The following is an 18,444-nucleotide window of genomic DNA, read 5'->3' as shown; positions in this document are numbered from 1 at the left end:
AGACGGGTCTCTTTTCCCGCCGGACTTGAATCAAGCACGGAACTCTTTGGTCGCCCGTGTTCCTGACGGACTGTTTACAAAGTTGCAACACAGGAAGTTTGCTTTGACAGCGAAAAGCAGAATGTGTTGGTTTGTTTTGTAACAAACGGTTATCTTTTCGGTTGTAATAACACTTTATTTCATTCATAAATCTTTCGGTTGATGATTAAAGAGAGAGAACGATGTTCGCGGGGCTGCCTGAGCTCGGGATATCGAACGGAGAGGACCTCAAAGAAACTCTCACCAACTGCACCGAGCCGCTCAAAGCCATTGATCAGTTTCAGGTAATGGCAACGCTAAACGGCGTGTTACTGCTAATTACAAAGTTCTGTTCTCCGAACCATGTGTTTGTACATTTCGAGTACTGCCCTGTGCACTCAGGATGGTTCCAAATAATGTAAATAATCTCCAGACAGCTAACAGTACATCTGATCCGTGTGCGCTTGCTGCTTGTTCATGTTGTTGTTTGGTATCTAACGTTAACGTTAGCTCATTTTAACAGTGCTTCTATGAAAGGCAGAATTAAATTATGGACAACACATTTTCATTTGCCGGTAAAGCATATTTAGTTAATAAAAGTGGTGATGTAGTGTGATTTTGCGAACTAATATCTTTAGTAGCATAAATGCAGCGCAATTAAATGACCAAATAGTTGGACAGACTGGATGTTTCACCTGCACAGAGGCGCGAGAGTGGATGACGTAGTGATGTAGCGTCTCGTGCAGGAGACAAGGAGATGACGAGGGCCAGTCAGCATGCAGTGTCAGTACAGCTGACCCGCTGCGAACTGGGTTTGATATGGAATCACTTCCAAGAAATAGTGGAAAGTAACTAAGTACATTTACTAAGTATACTATTTTACTTAAGTATTTGCATTTCCTGCTTCTTTATATCTATACTCCAGTACAATAGACTGTCTGCACAGCAGACTTGTCAGAGCAGGAAAAACACAGGTGGACTTGATAACAGTAAATAAGGCTCAGTTCCTTTAGGTGTCCCAGTAACAGCGACATTGAACCAGCATGCGCAGTAGAGATACATCCCCTAAGTGGAGTGGAGCTGTCAATAATTATACGTGTGAGTTTTCTGGTATGGCATGTCAAAATATCTGCTGTGCAGTTAGTCCATTGAGAAGCAAATACTGTACTTTTCACTCAACTTTATGTGTTTGATCATTTTAGTTACATTATTCTGGGCCATTGTGCAAAATTCAGAGGTGGCAAAAGTACATGCATTCTTAACTCGAGTATAAGTGCAGATACTTGTGTAAAAAAAAGGGGGTGGGGGACTTGTAAAATGTAGAAGTATTGATTCAACTTCTTTACTCAAGCAGAAGTGAAGAAGTACAGGCTCTGTAATGTACTCAAAGAATAAAAGTAAAAAGTCATCCTCTGAAGGACATTTCTACTGACTGTTTTTGCACAAACTGAATGTCTCCTTTTCTCGGCAGTTGTTTAGATCTTTATATCAATTTTGTCTTATTAAGTCTTTCACATCTTGTTATATCTTTTTCATAATTTTTCATCCTATGTGTTTCCATCTTGTTACGTATTTTTTTTTTATCTTATGTCTTTTTTCTGTTATGTAATTTTTCTCCTTACTACATTTTTTCACTGTGTTGTCTTTTTCGTTTTATTAAATCTTTTTTGTCTTGTTACAGTTTCTTTGTCTTTCTACATCATTTTTGTCTTTCACACAATTTCTTTGTCTTGTTACGTCCCTCATGCCTAGTATGCACTGAAGGATACACTAAGGAATCATCTTTTCTATGTGTTATTGTTTCATCCATTTAGAAATCAGTCCTGATGTCTGGAAGGTGACACACAATGATGCAAGCAGCTTACATGCAGCTACTCTATATTTAGATTTGGCCTGCTGTCATCAGTTTTGTCTTCTTCTTCTTTGCTTATTGGTAGTAGTGTATTCATTAATAGATTAACTCAAATTGTGTAATGTCTTCATGTACTAATTTTGTGCTTGTAATTGGCAGGTGACCTACGACAAATTTATAAAAGCTAAATTTTGTAATAACTGTGTGGACCAACAATTAATTCCTGAATTATTATGTTTCTTGGAATAGCAGTAACTGAAGCATAGTTACTCTTTCACAAGCATGTTTTATTTTTAAGCTGGTCCCTAATGTCTAGTTTTTAGTTTAAAGTCCTAGTACTCAGTATAACCACATCTTATGGTGTACTAATAGTTTAGCTCATGCTGTCTCTGATAAGCTCCACCCTTTTTCATATAGAGAGATTGACAGAACAATCTTAATTCAAGATCTAATATTATGCTTCTTTGTGTTAAGGCAGATATACATCTCTGCATACAATCAATAAACCAGCAAGTACTTTAAGTTTACTTAATTCTTAAATTTAATGTTTTAAACTTGGTTAACTTTTTATTCCTGAAAATAATTTGAGTCCAGCTGAGTGAGACAGACTGTATGAAACAGTCCTTAAATAAAGTGATGCTCGATGGACCATCATTAGCCAAATGTCTTAAAATATTTTACTGATGTGTTCAGTGTCTTTAGTCATGTTTTACCTGATACCTGCCACTGCAAATAAGTGAGGGACCATTTATTCAGCTGCCTCTGAATCAACCAGCTACAGCCACTGTCTTATTGTTCACAACCTGTTGCCACCACCACTGCTATTCTAAAATTAGTTGTAATCGCTGGCTGCTACTACATCTTTATTTATTGTGCAGCTGTTTCTTAGATATTTATTCCTATGATTTGTTTTTCTTTTTGGAATTGTGTCCTACACCGGGACCTATGTACCTCATTTCATTCAATCATGTTAAACGTGTTCTGGAATGCCATTAAAGCATCCTTTTCCTGATGATGTGACTGCAGATGGAAAATGGCATCCTGCTGCCGACACTCCAGTCTGCTCTGCCCTTCCTCGACCTCCATGGAACGCCCCGGCTGGAGTTCCACCAATCTGTCTTCGATGAGCTGCGAGAAAAGCTGATGGAGAGAGTCGCCATCATTGCAGAGGGCAAGGAGGAGGACAGGTGCGTTATAGTCGTTTTTGACTTGGAGTAATGTTTTCTGAAGGAACCAGCTTGGATGCGATTGTGTTTTCTGTCACTCTACTTCCAGGTACGGGAAACTTGAAGAGCTGTTGGAGAAGAGCTTTCCCCTCGTCAAAATGCCGTCCATTCAGCCAGTAGTCATGCAGGTGCTGAAGCATCTACCCAAGGCAAGTTCTTACATCTGCTTCTCCGCTGTTAAAAATAACAATATATTACAAGAGTATGTGCAATACTGACAGTTCATCATCAGTGCAGGGATCACAGACTTGGTGTCTTGTGGCATCTTACTGTGTGTGTAGTCAGAGTACTGATAGTATGAGGCTGTTCTGGAGGCTTAATTTTTAAAACTGATAAAAATCATGGCTTAACTTTAAGTTCATGTTGCACCAAACTAGCTTAAAAAAAGAATAGTTTTAAACCTTAGTTTAGTTTTTGCTCTAAATCTAGATTAAATGTAGTTCTGTTGCTCCAAAACTTTAAAATGTTGTCCAGTATTAAATTAAAACTTAAACTCAAGGAGGTTTATCTTTTAAAATGGCTGCGTTTTTGAGATGGATGAAGCAAAATAATCAAGTTCCTCAAAGAAAGGTAAGGTACAGACTCAACCTGATTGAATTTGATGTGGCTTTTCTTTCTTTCACTCCAGTTACTTTTTTTCTTGACTGTGCTGGTGTCCCTCTTTTCATCCCTTTTATTTTAGTCCTTTCTATTATTCGTCATATTGCTCCATTTCTTCTCTGCCAAACCTAACTAACTTTTTGGCAAGCTGGCAAACAATGTAATGTTTTGTTAAGGAAGACAGATCACCCCCCCACCCTTTTTTTTACTTACAAATGTATTTACTCAAATGTATTTTTTATTCATTTTAATTTGGGTAAGCAAGCATCTCCGTGCTGCTATATAGATTTGCCTAGCATGGCTATATTGGTCTGTATATGTACTGGCATATATAATGTCTGTTTTTATTTTTTTTTAATTATAATGCAGATTGTTTTTAATTGTTTTAGTTTCATAGGCAGTGCTTTATGGGGCTGAACAATTTTGAAAAAATATCTAACGGAGATTATTTTGACTAATATTGCAATTGCGATATGATTTATGATGTTAGTGGGAATGCCAATTTTTACATCACTATGCTAATTTTCATTTAAAACATATCATGGTGTGATTTTTGCAAGGATATACACCAAATAAAGATGTTTTCTTATGTCTGTAAAAATATGTGGCATAGGCCAGGACATTTCTGTAGCTTGATATTTAATTTAAAATGGCAGGTACACGTTAGACACACATTTTGCATTTAACACATACATCGCCTCCTGTGATTTGAAAATTGCTGTAGGCCATATTGCGATTTTATTAAGATTTCAATTAATCGTGAATGTTTATGGTTTCGGGCAGCACGGTGGTGCAGTGGTTAGCACTGCTGCCTCACAGCAAGAATGTCCTGAGTTCGATCCCTAGCTTGCTGGGGCGGGGCCTTTCTGTGTGGAGTTTGCATGTTCTCCCCGTGTCTGTGTGGGTTCTCTCCGGGTTCTCCAGCTTCCTCCCACAGTCCAAAGACATGCATTCTAGGTTAATTGGTGACTCTAAATTGCCCGTAGGTGTGAATGTGAGTGTGAGTGGTTGTCTGTCTATGTGTCAGCCCTGTGATGAACTGGCGACTTGTCCAGGGTGAACCCCGCCTCTCACCCAATGTCAGCTGGGATAGGCTCCAGCAGCCCGCGACCCTTATGGAATAAGCAGTAACAGAAAATGAATGAATGAATGAATGTTTATGGTTTCAATTCCCTGATCCATTTTGGACTTTATAAATATATAAATAAGGAATATCTGCTGGATCACTGATATCAGATTTTTTTACTGCTTAATATCAATATGGATATCAGTTCCAAAGATTCAGTACTGGTCAGGCCCTAGAACTAATCTTAGATCAAGTTAATCCATGTTGGTGCAACATTTACATTGCTTTTAGCTTTTAATTTGTATCCCATCTATGTCTTCTCATGAACTGTAGAGAAAAAATGCTGACCTGTTGATGGAGATAAAAATCCTTAGAATGCAACATGGGAAACATGAATGTCTGAACTACATTTTATTTGGCAAAGGGCAAATTGTCCATCGTAAAACTGGCTTAGCAAAAGGTTAAGAACTCCCATGCTTTCTCCTTCAGGTGCCAGAGAAGAAACTGAAGTTGGTGATGGCTGACAAGGAGCTGTACAAGGTGTGTGCTGTGGAGGTGAAGAGGCAGATCTGGCAGGACAACCAGGCTCTGTTTGGGGACGAAGTCTCGCCCCTCTTGAAGCAGTACATTGTGGAGAAGGAGGCAGCTCTGTTCAGCAGCGACCTGTCCATCCTGCACAATTTCTTCAGCCCTTCTCCTAAAACACGACGCCAAGGAGAGGTGAGTCACCATCATCAGATCAGATGTCTAATCAAAAATCACTGTGTTGGGTGATGACATTGTTTCTGTTTTTCTAGGTGGTCCTAAAGCTGACGCAGATGATTGGAAAGAACGTGAAGCTTTACGACATGGTGCTGCAGTTTTTACGAACACTATTCCTGCGAACGCGAAATGTCCACTACTGCACACTGAGAGCAGAGCTGCTGATGTCTCTTCACGACCTGGACATCAGCGAGATCTGCTCTGTTGACCCCTGCCATAAGGTGAGTACAGAAGCACTGAAGAGCCAAAGAGCCCCAAACCCTGTATTTCCTGCGTGTTACATGTTCTTCTCTTTTGTGTTTCTCTTGTGTGCTGTGACAGTTCACTTGGTGTTTAGACGCCTGCATCCGTGAGAAGTTTGTGGACGGCAAACGAGCCAGAGAGCTGCAAGGTTTCCTGGACGGAGTGAAGAAAGGACAGGAGCAAGTCCTCGGGTAACAGATGAGGAGACGCTTTGGGTTTCTGAACAGAGCTGATCATCTATTGTGAGTGGATGAATGAACCTCTGTTCATTTCAGGGACCTGTCCATGATCCTGTGTGACCCGTTTGCTTGTAACACCCTGGTCCTGAGTATCATGAGGAACCTGCAGGAGCTGCTGAGTCAGGACGCTCTACCCAGGGTGAGCATACTGTACATCACAAAATTCACGGTTTGGATCGTATCACGGTTTTGAGGCACAGGTCAGATCACTTTGCAGATCAGCAAACAAGAAAAAAGAGGTGGGATTAGGGTTAAATTATTTTAAAAGCACACTTGGCCACTTTAATCTCTCACTGTCTGGAGTTATCACCATAGTAATGTAATAATAATAATGATTATAATGATAATAATATAAAAAATATTTAATATTTAACAGGAAAGCGGGGAGAGAGAGTTGGGATGACATGCAGCTAATTGGCTGTAAGTTGGGGTTGAACTGGCGGCTGCTGCGGCCGGATAACGTCAGTACATGGGACACACGCTCTACCAACTGAGCCAAAGGGGCGCCCCAAATCTTAAATTTTGAAATAAACTAAACAAAGTTTTGCCAACCTATAATCTTTTGTCAAGATAATTAATAAGTAATTAATTTTTTTTTTTTTTTTTTTTTTCGATAAACTTGAGCTTGGGGAAACCCCCAAATTTGTATTTCAAAAATTGTGATTTGCCATTATTTAGGTGCTTGAAAACTAAATGGTTGCAACTGAAAATATAATTACAATTATTATTATTATTATTATTATTATTATTAACCATTATTTACTCTCAAAATGCAATTATTTTGGGGTTTCTAAAACTCAAAGATTCAAGCTAACCTAAAGAAGAAAAGTAAATGACGTCAACAAAACATTATTAGTTAGTCAAACTTTTTCAAAACTTCTGAGTTAGACTTAGGCTCAAAAGTAAAAAAAAAATGTATTGAAATAAGTTGCTTTGAAATTTTTGAGTTTTGAATAACTTTTTCTTTTTCACAGTGTACACCAAAATCTTTTGGTAACCTTTGATTTGATTCAGCGTCTTCTTCCTGTAAATGGCAGGTGGTTAGTCTTGAGTCTCTTGAGGCTGGCTATAGATGCCAAATTCAAAAAAAGAAACATCTCTGAGAATTTAAGTAGATTTTTCTTGTTTTGGCCAAAAAGGCTCTTTTGAGAGAAAAGGTTGCAGACCTCTGCTATAAAGTAACATGAATAAAACTTTAATTAATTACCTCATCCATGATGAGGTAGTAATTTTTACCTGAGTTGTCAGATAAATTTAGATTTTCTCACAATAGTGGTTGTTTAACAATGAAGACAGCATCTCCCACAATCCCACACAACTTCACACAACACATGTAGTTGTGTGCTCCCTAAAGTTCTCCAGTTAACACCACAGTACAAACAGTTTACATGTAACACATGCAGAAGAGTGAACTAATGTGCACATCAAGGCACCATCTTCAAATCTGGTTTCCTCTCTCAACAGAAAAAAATCCATTCATTAAAATAATATGTGATACGCAGAATCACATCTGGAATGCAGGTGTGAGGAATGTATAAACTGCTGCACCTGAATGCAACCCTGACAGAAAAACCTCTTCAGTGATGTGCTCCTCCATGTCTGTTGAAAAGTTTTTTTGTTTTTTTCTTTTTGCTGCTACCCTTTCCTGAGTTGAATGTGACCTGTCGAATGTCGGTGGCTTGTTGGTTAGTGGTTTGCACACATCGCTTCAGTTTCCTTCCATTATACAGATTTATTGAGGCCTTTCTACAGACTAATGGCAGATTTCCTGGCAAGTGCAAAAAACAAACAAACACAATTAATCAAAATACTCACTACTACTTAAAACACTCATTTTATTGCATGCATGCCTACATTAGTGTGCTCATTTACAAGGAAACTCCAACAGGCATATTTAAATATCTGGTAGGAATAGGGATAAAATGAACAGTGCCACTGTAGTGGGAACACTGTAGTTAATAATACAGTCTAGTTTGGCACATATGATCAGGCAAAACTGGTCTTTCTTAAGCCCTGACACACTGCAATGGTTCAACAATGTCACATGATTAGTTGTGTTATACAATGTAACGGGCCAACCTCCTAGTGATTAAATTTAGTTTAAAATGTCAACTCTGTCAGATGGAAAATGTGACAGACTTGATGTCTTAAAGAGTCGACAAAATGTTGCATTTTTTCATTTCGCAGCAGAGTTGTAGTGAGCAGCCATTTTATTTTTTAGTTTGTCAGAGTTCTCTTAATGTTAATCAAAATACACATTTTTAAACCATAATTCTTATTTGGCTTTGATTTAGAAGGACTACAGAGTCGACATGTTATGATTGAGAGACATCTGATAGCTGTATTACTGAATGAATTTGTTGAATAGTAGAAAGTTTACCAGTGTTTGAGCAGTATTCTCACCTTTTTGAAACCAGGAAGTGAGACAGGGGTCCTTAGGGTATAGCTCATCCTTTTTATGCCTGATTAAATCAAGTTTTTGCCAAAATCTTGAGTTGATGGAAATCTGGTACACAACTTTAAAGGGCCGACATTTTCATCAAAAAAATAATTTTAAAACAAAGTTGATTTTAATAGCATGTTTCTATACCTATGTTATCAGTAGGATGTTTTCTGGCACAGAGCAAGTTTAGAAATGAAAGAAAGTTAAAGCAAAGCAAAACAGTTCATAAATTACATAATTTCAAATATATAAATCCTTTCTCTATAAACTTTCATTTACAAAATGGAATTAGTGTTGGTAATAATAAGTTTTGTCAGTAGAACATGATTTGTCCCAGTTCTCAAGAGTATGTGAAATGCAACATAAAACCCAAAAATGTAAATTATCTTTTCCAATTAGAAAACTAACATTGAGTTGAATGTTGGTTTACATGTTTCAAACGAATGGAAACACAACAGAAACAGAAATATATGATTGATTACTGGTTTTGCATAAAGAATCCTCAGCCACCAGTTAAGACCAAACACAGTGACAGTATTCCAGTTTTGTGTTTACAGTCTATGTGAGCCATTAGACACTGTTTAATGCATATTTCTACTTTCTATTTGCATATTTCCATCTCTATTCAGTAAATGTTAATACTAACTAGGTTAAAAACATCATACTACTGAATTATTTTGTTTCAAAATGACAGTTACTGTGAATTGTAAAAGGCAGAGAGTTTTTCTGCCTCAGTAAATGTGCTTTCACTGCAGAGTTCCCTCACACATACACACACCCCATTGTATCGACAGAATGTCCAGTAGTTGTATCTGTGTCTGTAAACAGGACAGTCCAGACCTGATGCTGCTGCTGAGGATGCTTTCACTGGGTCAAGGAGCGTGGGACATGATTGACAGCCAGGTCTTTAAAGAGCCTCGTTTGGTATGTACAGTTTTCAGTTTTAAAGTCACTGCTACCATCTGTATGTAAACGGTTCAAAATAGAGTAAATGCATCAGTAAGTTTGTTCATTTATCTTCATGTGTGTCTTCTCTCAGGATTTGGAGGTGGTGACACGCTTCCTGCCCGCCATGATGTCAGTGGTTGTTGATGATCACACCTTCACTGTGGAACAGAAGCTTCCCAGTGAGGAGAAGAGTTCACTCTCATACCCCACCACCCTGCCAGACGCCTTCAACAGGTAAAGCACTGCAGCGGGACAGAGGGGGACATAATATGAAATGACAAGGACTTCACAGAAAGTTTTTTGTAAAGTCCTTTACTGAGTCCTGATATAAACGACAGAGCTTATTATTTATGGGATTTACTGTCAAGTAGTTCTCTCATCTGAAACACTGATGCTTGTCTCAGATACATAATGCATGTATTCATAACAGTAGTTTGTGCAACACTCCTGACTTTCACATGTGAACTTTTGCAGTCAAAGTAGGCTTTAAACACTATATAATTATAGCACGAGTATTTACATTCTTTTCTGTTGCATTGGTTTGGATTTTGCCACTGTCATCTATAATTTGTCTTGCTACTTTTTTATGATTGTTGTGTGTCACTACATGTTGTAGTAGCCAAACCGTTAGTCACTTAATTATGGTGTGAGTTGAACTTTCAGGGATAGCTGTTTTAATTTTAGGTTAATGATCATTCTCAAAATCTCAAAAACTCTCTAGTTCCAGTTTCTGAAATGTGAGGCTTTGCTGCTTTGTCCTCTTTTATATGATCATAAATTATGTAAATTACGTGGTTGTAAGTTTTGGACTGTTGGACTGTCTGACACAATAAGCAATAGGAAGATGTCACCTTGACCTCTGGGAACTTATTGGCATTTCTTTTCTGACATTTTCTAGGTGAAACAGCTGATCAAAAAAGTTCATCCTTTCTATTTCAGGCCAGAACTGAAAACCTGTTTCTGTACTGCTTCCATTTATCTTATGAGCTTAAAGTTTGGATGTTTTGCATATTTTCCGTCCAAAAAACCAGAACTGTTTCAAAATGAGGAAAGATGTGAGTAGTTGCATTCAGGATTTATGATTGATTATATAAATGTAAATGAAAAATCCAGTTACAAATTTCATTTATTAGAATTCTGAAGATGCCATATATGCCATATGTTACAGGGCAGGGAAATAAGATATTTCTTTATTAGCCACAAATATGCAGTGGTACGACAGCAAAGTGGATAGAAAACTGGAAAGAGCTTCAATAAAAAAAAATAAATAAATAAATAATGGGTATGTAATCAAGGAATGTATAGGGGAGGAAATTTAAAATATAAGATCATTGTTAACAAGAGAAAATATTAAAAATGGGAGCAATATAGACAAGAGGAAATGCTAAACATATCAATATAAACAAGAGGAAATATAATAGAAGCATTGTGTGCTTTAATAGTAATTAAAAAATAAATGTGAAATGTTATGTGTAAGTGGCAACAACTCTGGGCTTAAAACTGCATCATATCTAACAAATAACACAGATGTCAACAGAGAAAGGTCAACTACATTATGTCTCTAAAATCACTTTAATTCACCTTTTTCTGAAGTCAAAGTAGACGCTAATCTTTCTGATTTGATGAGGTTAAAACTATTTATAAGAGCGTCATAACCAACGAATACACTGAGACTATTTACATTAGCAGTATTAAAGTCTTTACAGACTTCATATTGTGTGTATACCTGCCTCCTCAGGTCAAAGAGAAACACAGCCAAGAAGGATGCATATACAGTATGTTGCTTGGATCACCATAGCAACACAGAGGGAGCCTGGCAGCTTACTTTGCTCATAAGGAGTAGGACTGTCAATATGTTTACTGACAGCGAGATACAGTGTGGCTTTGTTCATGCATAAGCCGTCCATCAACAGTTAACAGAATGCTCGTATTTCACTTATCCCCCCACCACCACTTCAGGTACCTGCAGGAGAACAGAGTGGCCTGTGAAATGGGTCTGTACTACGTCCTCCACATTGCCAAACTGAGGAACAAGAATGCCTTACAGAGGTTACTACCTGCCCTGGGTGAGTATCGCTCTTCCTATGTGTCAGCAAATCTGACTTTTAATTTTATTTCATTAAACTGTTCTGATGTGTCAATATGGAGCTCATTTTCAACCAAATCAAAATGTAACAAACAAACATATTTTACAAATGCCCTGCAATTCACTAACACAGTCACAAAACAGCACTTATACAGTAATGCATTTTGTTTTGCAAATACAAACCTATAAAACAAATACACAAACAACAAAATACTGTACAGCATGTCTTAGGCTTCCAAAAAATATATTCTACAAAGACAAAATAATACCTCGTGATTTTTTCATGACTGTGCCGAGGATTTCCTCACAAATGTCGAGTAACTTGCCCTCCACAACAGCAGGTGGCGCGATGAGTGAGTTTAAACATGCCAGGAGGCTGAGCAGAGCAGAGTGGAGATTGAACCACAGCCACTGTGGACAAGACAATGATGCCATTCTGTCTAGCTAATCAGAGGACAATTACTGTTTACTGGGTAGGATGATGAACATGTAGCATGACGTCCATGATTATTGTTGCTTCTTATTTATCATCAGTTTAGTTAACATTTGATTTTTCACTATCAACAGCCTCACCTTTAAGCTTTTCTATTATTAGTTTTTAGTATTAAATTAACAAAAAAAATACCACTCTCATTCTCAATCTCATTCACTCTAATAAATCATAAAATGACCAGATATCAAGGAATGTTAAAATGAAATACTCACTTCATTTGCCATGAACGGTACAGCTGCTGTGTCCCCTTTTGAAATTTCTTTTCTGGACTAGAATAAATGTTTCGTGTGTCTGTTTCACACTAATCAGAGTTCAAATTAATTTTTTGCCAAATGAGTAAGTGTCTGTTTATGAGTCATAAGAAATAATTAATAATCTTGTAGAAGGCATAAATGTTTACAACTGTTAAACTGAACAAAATGTTAATAGAGTTTGACCGCTTAACTCATCGTCCAGAATGTGTTATTTCAGAGCAGTGAGCTTTTGTTTGCAGGATAACAGGCTTGATTTACATTCACAGACAACTGACAGTTATAAACAGCTGACCAACTTACAGTGGAGGACTCTTTGCTCGTTATTGTCAGTTTACACGTTTGTGCACACCCTGCATGCCTGCAGGCTGCACTTCAACCAAAGATCCTATATTAATCAGTCATTACAACCTATTTAATATATAGTCGATGAATTCATCATGCTACAGTGGCTACATATTGCTCCTTTAAGTGTCTTGGTAGCCTTTTTGTATTTTTGAATTAGAAAGAAGTTTAAATTATTGCTCACCATGCTTTGGGAAAATAACAAAATAGGGCATTTTATTGCTAAATGTACATTTTAAAAAAAATCCATCATAGTTATCAAATTTATTATAAAAAAAATATAAAAAATAGTTTTTCTTGGGTTTTTGAAGAAACCAAACACATTTTCATAATAATGTAAAGTCTTAATATACATGTATGTGTGTTCCATGCCCTGTTAATGAGGAAACATCCAGACCTTCTTCCAGTACTTACCACTTATAAAGCCTTTATGTAGTGACATATGGAATACAGACAACATCTCTTTGAAATAGGGCGTGTATGACTATTATTATTTTAAGGTAAGGTAAGGTTTACTTTATTGTGACATACAATTATACAGTCATATTCAGTGTCTGCATTTAACCCGTCCTGGTATCAGGAGCAGTGGGCAGCCGCTGTGCATTGCCAGGGTACCAATTCAAATTGTAAGCCAGCACCTTGTTCAGGGGTATATGACAAGAAAATTAAACTAATATGTTTTTTATGGTGAGGGAACCGTGAGACCCACAGGAAACTACAGAAGCAGGTGGAGAACATGCAAACCCCACACAAAAAGGGGAACTGGGATTCGAAGTGCTAACCACTGCTCCATCCTGTCACCCATGGGGATGTAATAGTTTGATTTATCCTCAGATAGCTGGACAGAATGGTGACATCTACTTGTTTATAGTGGCTGTGGTTCAGTCTATTCTGCCCTGTTCAACCCCTCCAGTGTGTTTAAATAGGTTCATAGTGCCACCTGTTGTTGTGGAGAGTGAATTACACAGGGCATTTGTGAGAAAATCTTCAACACAGTTGATAATGGTGCTCTGTATTTGCAAACCACACTGTGTTTATTATTGAGCCATTGGGCATTTGTAAAACATGCTTTGTTTAAGTTATGGCAGCATATTAGCTCAGATTCTTGGTGTGTGTTTTTTATTCTTCATTTTATTTTGACATTTGTCACAGGTTCTCAAACAAACTGCTGTTTGTGTTGCTACTAGAGACATTTCAGAATAAGAGTTGGATCTCTGCTGTTCCTCCACAGTTGAGACCTATAATGACATGGCCTTTGGCGACATCTTCCTGCACCTGCTGACGGGACACCTCACGCTGCTCTCTGACGAGTTTGGATCAGAAGACTTCTGTTCAGTCGTCTTTGATGGCTTCCTTCTCACTTCTTATTCCAGGTGGGTTCACCCTGGCAGATCCAAACTGCGTGCCCACAATTGGCGTGGTCTGCTTTATAAAGTTCCACATCATTAAACACAAAGTGGACTGAAACAGTGTCTAGTTGTTCTCTATATAGACACAGAGCATTGAACATAAATCTGTCTGCTGTGTCTCGTTGACGTTTTTTGTTTCTGTCTGAATATTCTCCAGTAAAGAGAACGTCCACAGACACACCCTCCGGATGTTGCTGCATCTCCACCACAAGGTGCTGCCATCATACATGGAAACCTTGATGAAAACTCTTGAACCTCCAAAACAGGTGGGCTTCATTTCTATATTTAGCCCGTTTATTTGCTTAATTTGATCCACGTAAACTGTTGCCACGGTAACAAATAGTTCTTCTTGGGGTGCACACGCAAAAATACAACATACATACAACATGAATACTTAACAACACAACCCTCACACCAACCCCACACCCTCCAGAGCACCCCTAGATGACATTACAAGATCTGTGACCTTCTTCATTGACTTTAGCCAATAGAAAACATGTATGTACTTGTATATTATTTGAATGCTTCTGTCGATAACAGTTTAACAGCAGATACATTTATATACACTCTATGGTACAGGGAAATGTGCTGTTAGTTCCTCCTCTTGCTGTCACATCTCTTTACACGCTGCAAATCTTGAAACACCATCTATAACCCTGATTCTGAGAAAAACAAGAATTCAGGACCAGTTTTGAATCTTTTCAAATGTTGCAGTTTTCTCCATCTGTTGAATGACTGAGCATGGCTTATTTGTGTCACTGTTACCTTTAGCTTTGTTTTGTTTTTCCATCAGTTCTCCTCTTTGTCTCTTTGCCGATCCTGGCGAGCCTGGCGTTGCAGACAAATTTGCAAATGCAAATCCACCTGCAATCTCTCAGGTTCTTTTTAGATTTCCAAAGGGTGATATCAACAGCTGCAGACCAAAATGCTTCTGCCAACTTCAGCGACAAATATGTGACGTAGAGCAGTTGGTAAACTGAACTGACCAAATTCTGTTAGAAGTACAGCAAACAGTGAATTTAATACTGATGTGATAGTGAAATTTTCACTGGTGTTTCAGTTCTCTTTTGAAATTTAAGTATGTGTTGCCACTTCCTTTCGCTCGCTGGTTCATTTAGTATAATAACTTAATTCTCTCTCAGTTTTTCATGGTGTTGCACTGCTTTGTTGATGTTAAGTTGTTTACTACAGCACTGTAATGTCAAGGAAGACTTGTTTTTAATTAGTGATAAACTAACTGGCTAGCCCTGCTTCTATTAGAAAGAAAGTACTTCTGGTGTTGAGTTTTTCAAATGTATTTTTTGTGCTTTGAGCACTACAAGCAGAGTGCCATCTATTTCCATTATATTAGAGAGAAGGCAGACATCTCTATGGCCAATAACTGTCCCTTTAACTGCTTCAAGTCAGTGCTGGTTATCACTACCAAGTGAAATCCAGCTGATGACTGTTCTCTGATCAGAGTACTGTAGTGGTCATCCCTGAGCCCCCTCACCCTCACCCTCATCCTCACGCTCAACCCTGCGACCCATTCACACCTCAAAGCAGTCGCCTGATGTGAAACACTGTATGCAGACAGGAAACGTGCTGTTAGTTCCTCCTCTTTCTGTCATTTCACAAAGCATATCATGAAATATGATCCGTCACAATCTTCAGTAACAAGCATCAAATTGCAACACACTTACAGGAAATGGTATGTGGCCCGCAGCCCCACCTCGGTTATAAAAGTTAAGCCAAATTCAGGCATCCATGCACAGACCAATACGGACTTAAAATATATTACCTATCCAGTTTTCAGTAACAACTTTAACCTCTTCCACTCCACTTCCTAGCAGACCCGTTTATGCCTTTTTTTAAGTTGGGGGCAGAGGTCTTAAAGGGAGATAGCAGGTCAACAGTATGTGAAGTGGTATACATCATCTGAAAGCTGGAACCTAGATTCATTTCAGATGCACTTCAGCACTGTCTCAAATTCTTCTAGTCATAAATATGTAATAAACATTATGTGTTTTCTTTAGGCCCCTTTCAGATGTTTACAGTTTAGAGTATATAAGGGCTTAGATGCTCCATCATGTCTTATAAGTTGCTGCAGCAGTTTTAGGGTTGGTACCATTTATTACACAAACTTGATGCAAAATTGAACCATTTGACCACTGGAGAACTGATAAAAATGGCCAGAAATCCCCTAAAATACCACATTCAGACAACAAAACCGCAGTTTTGGGACAGTCCCAGAAAATAGGGAAGTGGTTTGCCTCCATAGAACCACACTGTCTCCACTAGATCAAACTCATATTCTTATATTTTCCTTTGTGTGGGGTCTGAAAATATTTAATATATAAATATTTTTTCCAGTAGTGTTTATTCCATTCGCTGGAGTTTGTTGAGGGCAGTTGAAAGCTGCAAATTTCCCCCCTCTAAAATTTCCCCCCTCTGTTTGTGGTGTTTCATGTCTTGTATGTGCTGACACCTTCTGCCTGGCGACCACAGAGCAGCGAGCCGGTGAAGGAGCTGTACACCCAGCTGACGGAGAAGCTGGAGGCCCAGAAGAAAAGCCCTCCACCACTAGAAGAGACGCCATCCCTGGATCTGGGGCTGCACCCGGTGACCGTCCCCACCACCGCCTCCACCCCGACCACGCCTCTCTGAGGCACGGCAGAAAGCAGACTTCTCTATCAGCGACTGCCTGTAAATACAGCCACCAGCTGGCTCGAGAATTCTCAAAAAGACTGGACTTTTTACACCATGTTTGTTTGTATGATTTGTTTTTCATGGAGGTTTATTTTCTTTAGATGTTTGTCTCTGAGAGGGTCTTCCAGCTCTGACAGTGTAGTCCAGCAGCCAACTATTTTTCTTCAACGGGGGGGGTCATTACTTTTCTAAACTTGTGCTCTTGCATTATTGTCCAAATATACAGTATTTTCATATGTAATTGGCCTATCAGTGTGTTACATTTGAGTTGTGTCAGTAGTGCAACAAACCTGTAAATAAATGATTATTTAGAAATGTAGTTTGGTGTTATTGGGTTCCAGAGAATGTAAGAACATGCAATGCCACATCTGTGCAGCACTGCAACACCTCTGTGATGATTCTGTATCACTTAACCTCATTGGGCACCTCCCCTTGTAACCGCACAGCCTAGTTAGTAGACGTGTGAAAAAGAAACAGTGCTGCTCTCACTATACTGCCAACACTTTCAACACTGGTAAGATGATTTCACATTCTGTCCATATGAGCAACCAGCACCTACAGATGATATTTAAAATGACATTTTACCTGCCATGTCAGTCAGTGAGGGTCTGTTAGGTACAGTTTCTACATTCTTTAGAATTAGGTCAAATCATGTCCTACCAAAAAATAAAAAAGGATTATTATATATGAAATATATGCAATTTATGAAATGTTTTAATTTATTTAATTTCTCATCTTGCTCTCTGCCTGAAAACAACCTTGAGAAGAATTCACAACTTCAAACAATTTAAAAATGTGTCTTCAGAATCAAAAAAATAGCAAAACTTACTGATCACATAGGTGTAAAAATTGTTAGCTTTGTTTTAAAATCAGTTTGTTTGTTTTTTTATGAAAATGGTCCCATATTTCCATCAGTTCTGTCACATCATGTACAAAAACATGATTTATTCAGGCATAAAAAGGGTTAGCTATACCCTAAGGACCCCTGTCTCAATTCCTGGTTTAAAAACGGTGGGAATCCTGCTCAAGCACTGGTAAATGTTAGATTTTTTGATAAACTCATTAAATAATATTGCTCTCAGATGCGACTCCACCATAACATGTCAACTTTGTAGCCCTTCTAAATCAAAGCTAAATAAGAGTTACATATAAAAAAGTTTTTTTTTTTGTTTTTTTTGTGTATTTTGATTTGATTAAGAGATCTCTGAGCAACTTCAAAAAAAATTAAATGGCTGCTCACTATGACTGCTGTGAGATGAGAAAAATCTAACATGTCAGCTCTGTCAGATTTTCCATCCGAATAAAAATGTAATGATGTAATCAGGAAGCTGACCCATTCCAAGATACGTTACAGTCAGTACAGGTTTTTAAAGGTTTGCGTTATGTATTCTTACAAGAATATATTTGAAAATGACAGGAAACCTCACTTGAGGTTAATACATAGTTTGCTGTGAGGCTTCTATATTGGTACCCGAGACACTGATACTGCATCTCTTATCTGTTAATTGCTCAGTTCCTCAACAATACTAAGAGCAGGGACTGATATCTCTGCAAAGACGCATCAGTCAAAACGTGATCGCAGTGTTCAGCACAGCGATGTGCATAAATACATCAAAAAGTATCTTGTTACAACTTAAAAATGTATAAAGTGCATTACAAAATACTGGTATGAGAAAATGTATTTACTTAAAATGCAAGACTTAAATGCAAAATACACTCAACTATAAGTGACACATTTTTGGCCTTTAGTAGCCTCAGTGTGGGTCTGACCTTCA

The 18,444-nt window shown here is 38.1% G+C and overlaps 1 protein-coding gene across 1 annotated transcript; it reads left to right on the top strand.

Annotated features, from left to right (window-relative positions):
- Nucleotides 1–38: 38 nt before the first annotated feature.
- nelfb (negative elongation factor complex member B) lies at nucleotides 39–16,984 on the top strand. The gene is made up of 13 exons (XM_084729276.1): nucleotides 39–323; nucleotides 2,897–3,057; nucleotides 3,146–3,245; nucleotides 5,252–5,482; nucleotides 5,560–5,745; nucleotides 5,846–5,958; nucleotides 6,043–6,145; nucleotides 9,278–9,373; nucleotides 9,489–9,631; nucleotides 11,357–11,463; nucleotides 13,804–13,945; nucleotides 14,139–14,247; nucleotides 16,469–16,984. The coding sequence occupies exons 1-13, from the start codon at nucleotides 222–224 to the stop codon at nucleotides 16,625–16,627; spliced, it is 1,752 nt and encodes a 583-aa protein (XP_084585402.1). The 5' UTR covers nucleotides 39–221; the 3' UTR covers nucleotides 16,628–16,984.
- The last annotated feature ends 1,460 nt before the right edge of the window (nucleotides 16,985–18,444 follow it).

This window comes from Lutjanus erythropterus, chromosome 10 (genome assembly GCF_056507025.1).
Source record: "Lutjanus erythropterus isolate fLutEry1 chromosome 10, fLutEry1.hap2, whole genome shotgun sequence".
Classification (NCBI taxonomy): Eukaryota; Metazoa; Chordata; class Actinopteri; order Lutjaniformes; family Lutjanidae; genus Lutjanus; species Lutjanus erythropterus.
Note: the sequence above shows the minus strand (reverse complement) of the source record. Positions and strands in the feature narration are given on the sequence as shown.

Bases quoted from the DNA above. Each gene is read 5' to 3' on its own strand.
- nelfb (XM_084729276.1), top strand. From the start codon at position 222: ATGTTCGCGGGGCTGCCTGAGCTCGGGATATCGAACGGAGAGGACCTC. The intron at 3,246-5,251 runs GCAAGTTCTTAC...TTTCTCCTTCAG, and splicing joins TGCTGAAGCATCTACCCAAG to GTGCCAGAGAAGAAACTGAA. The intron at 9,632-11,356 runs GTAAAGCACTGC...CCACCACTTCAG, and splicing joins CTGCCAGACGCCTTCAACAG to GTACCTGCAGGAGAACAGAG.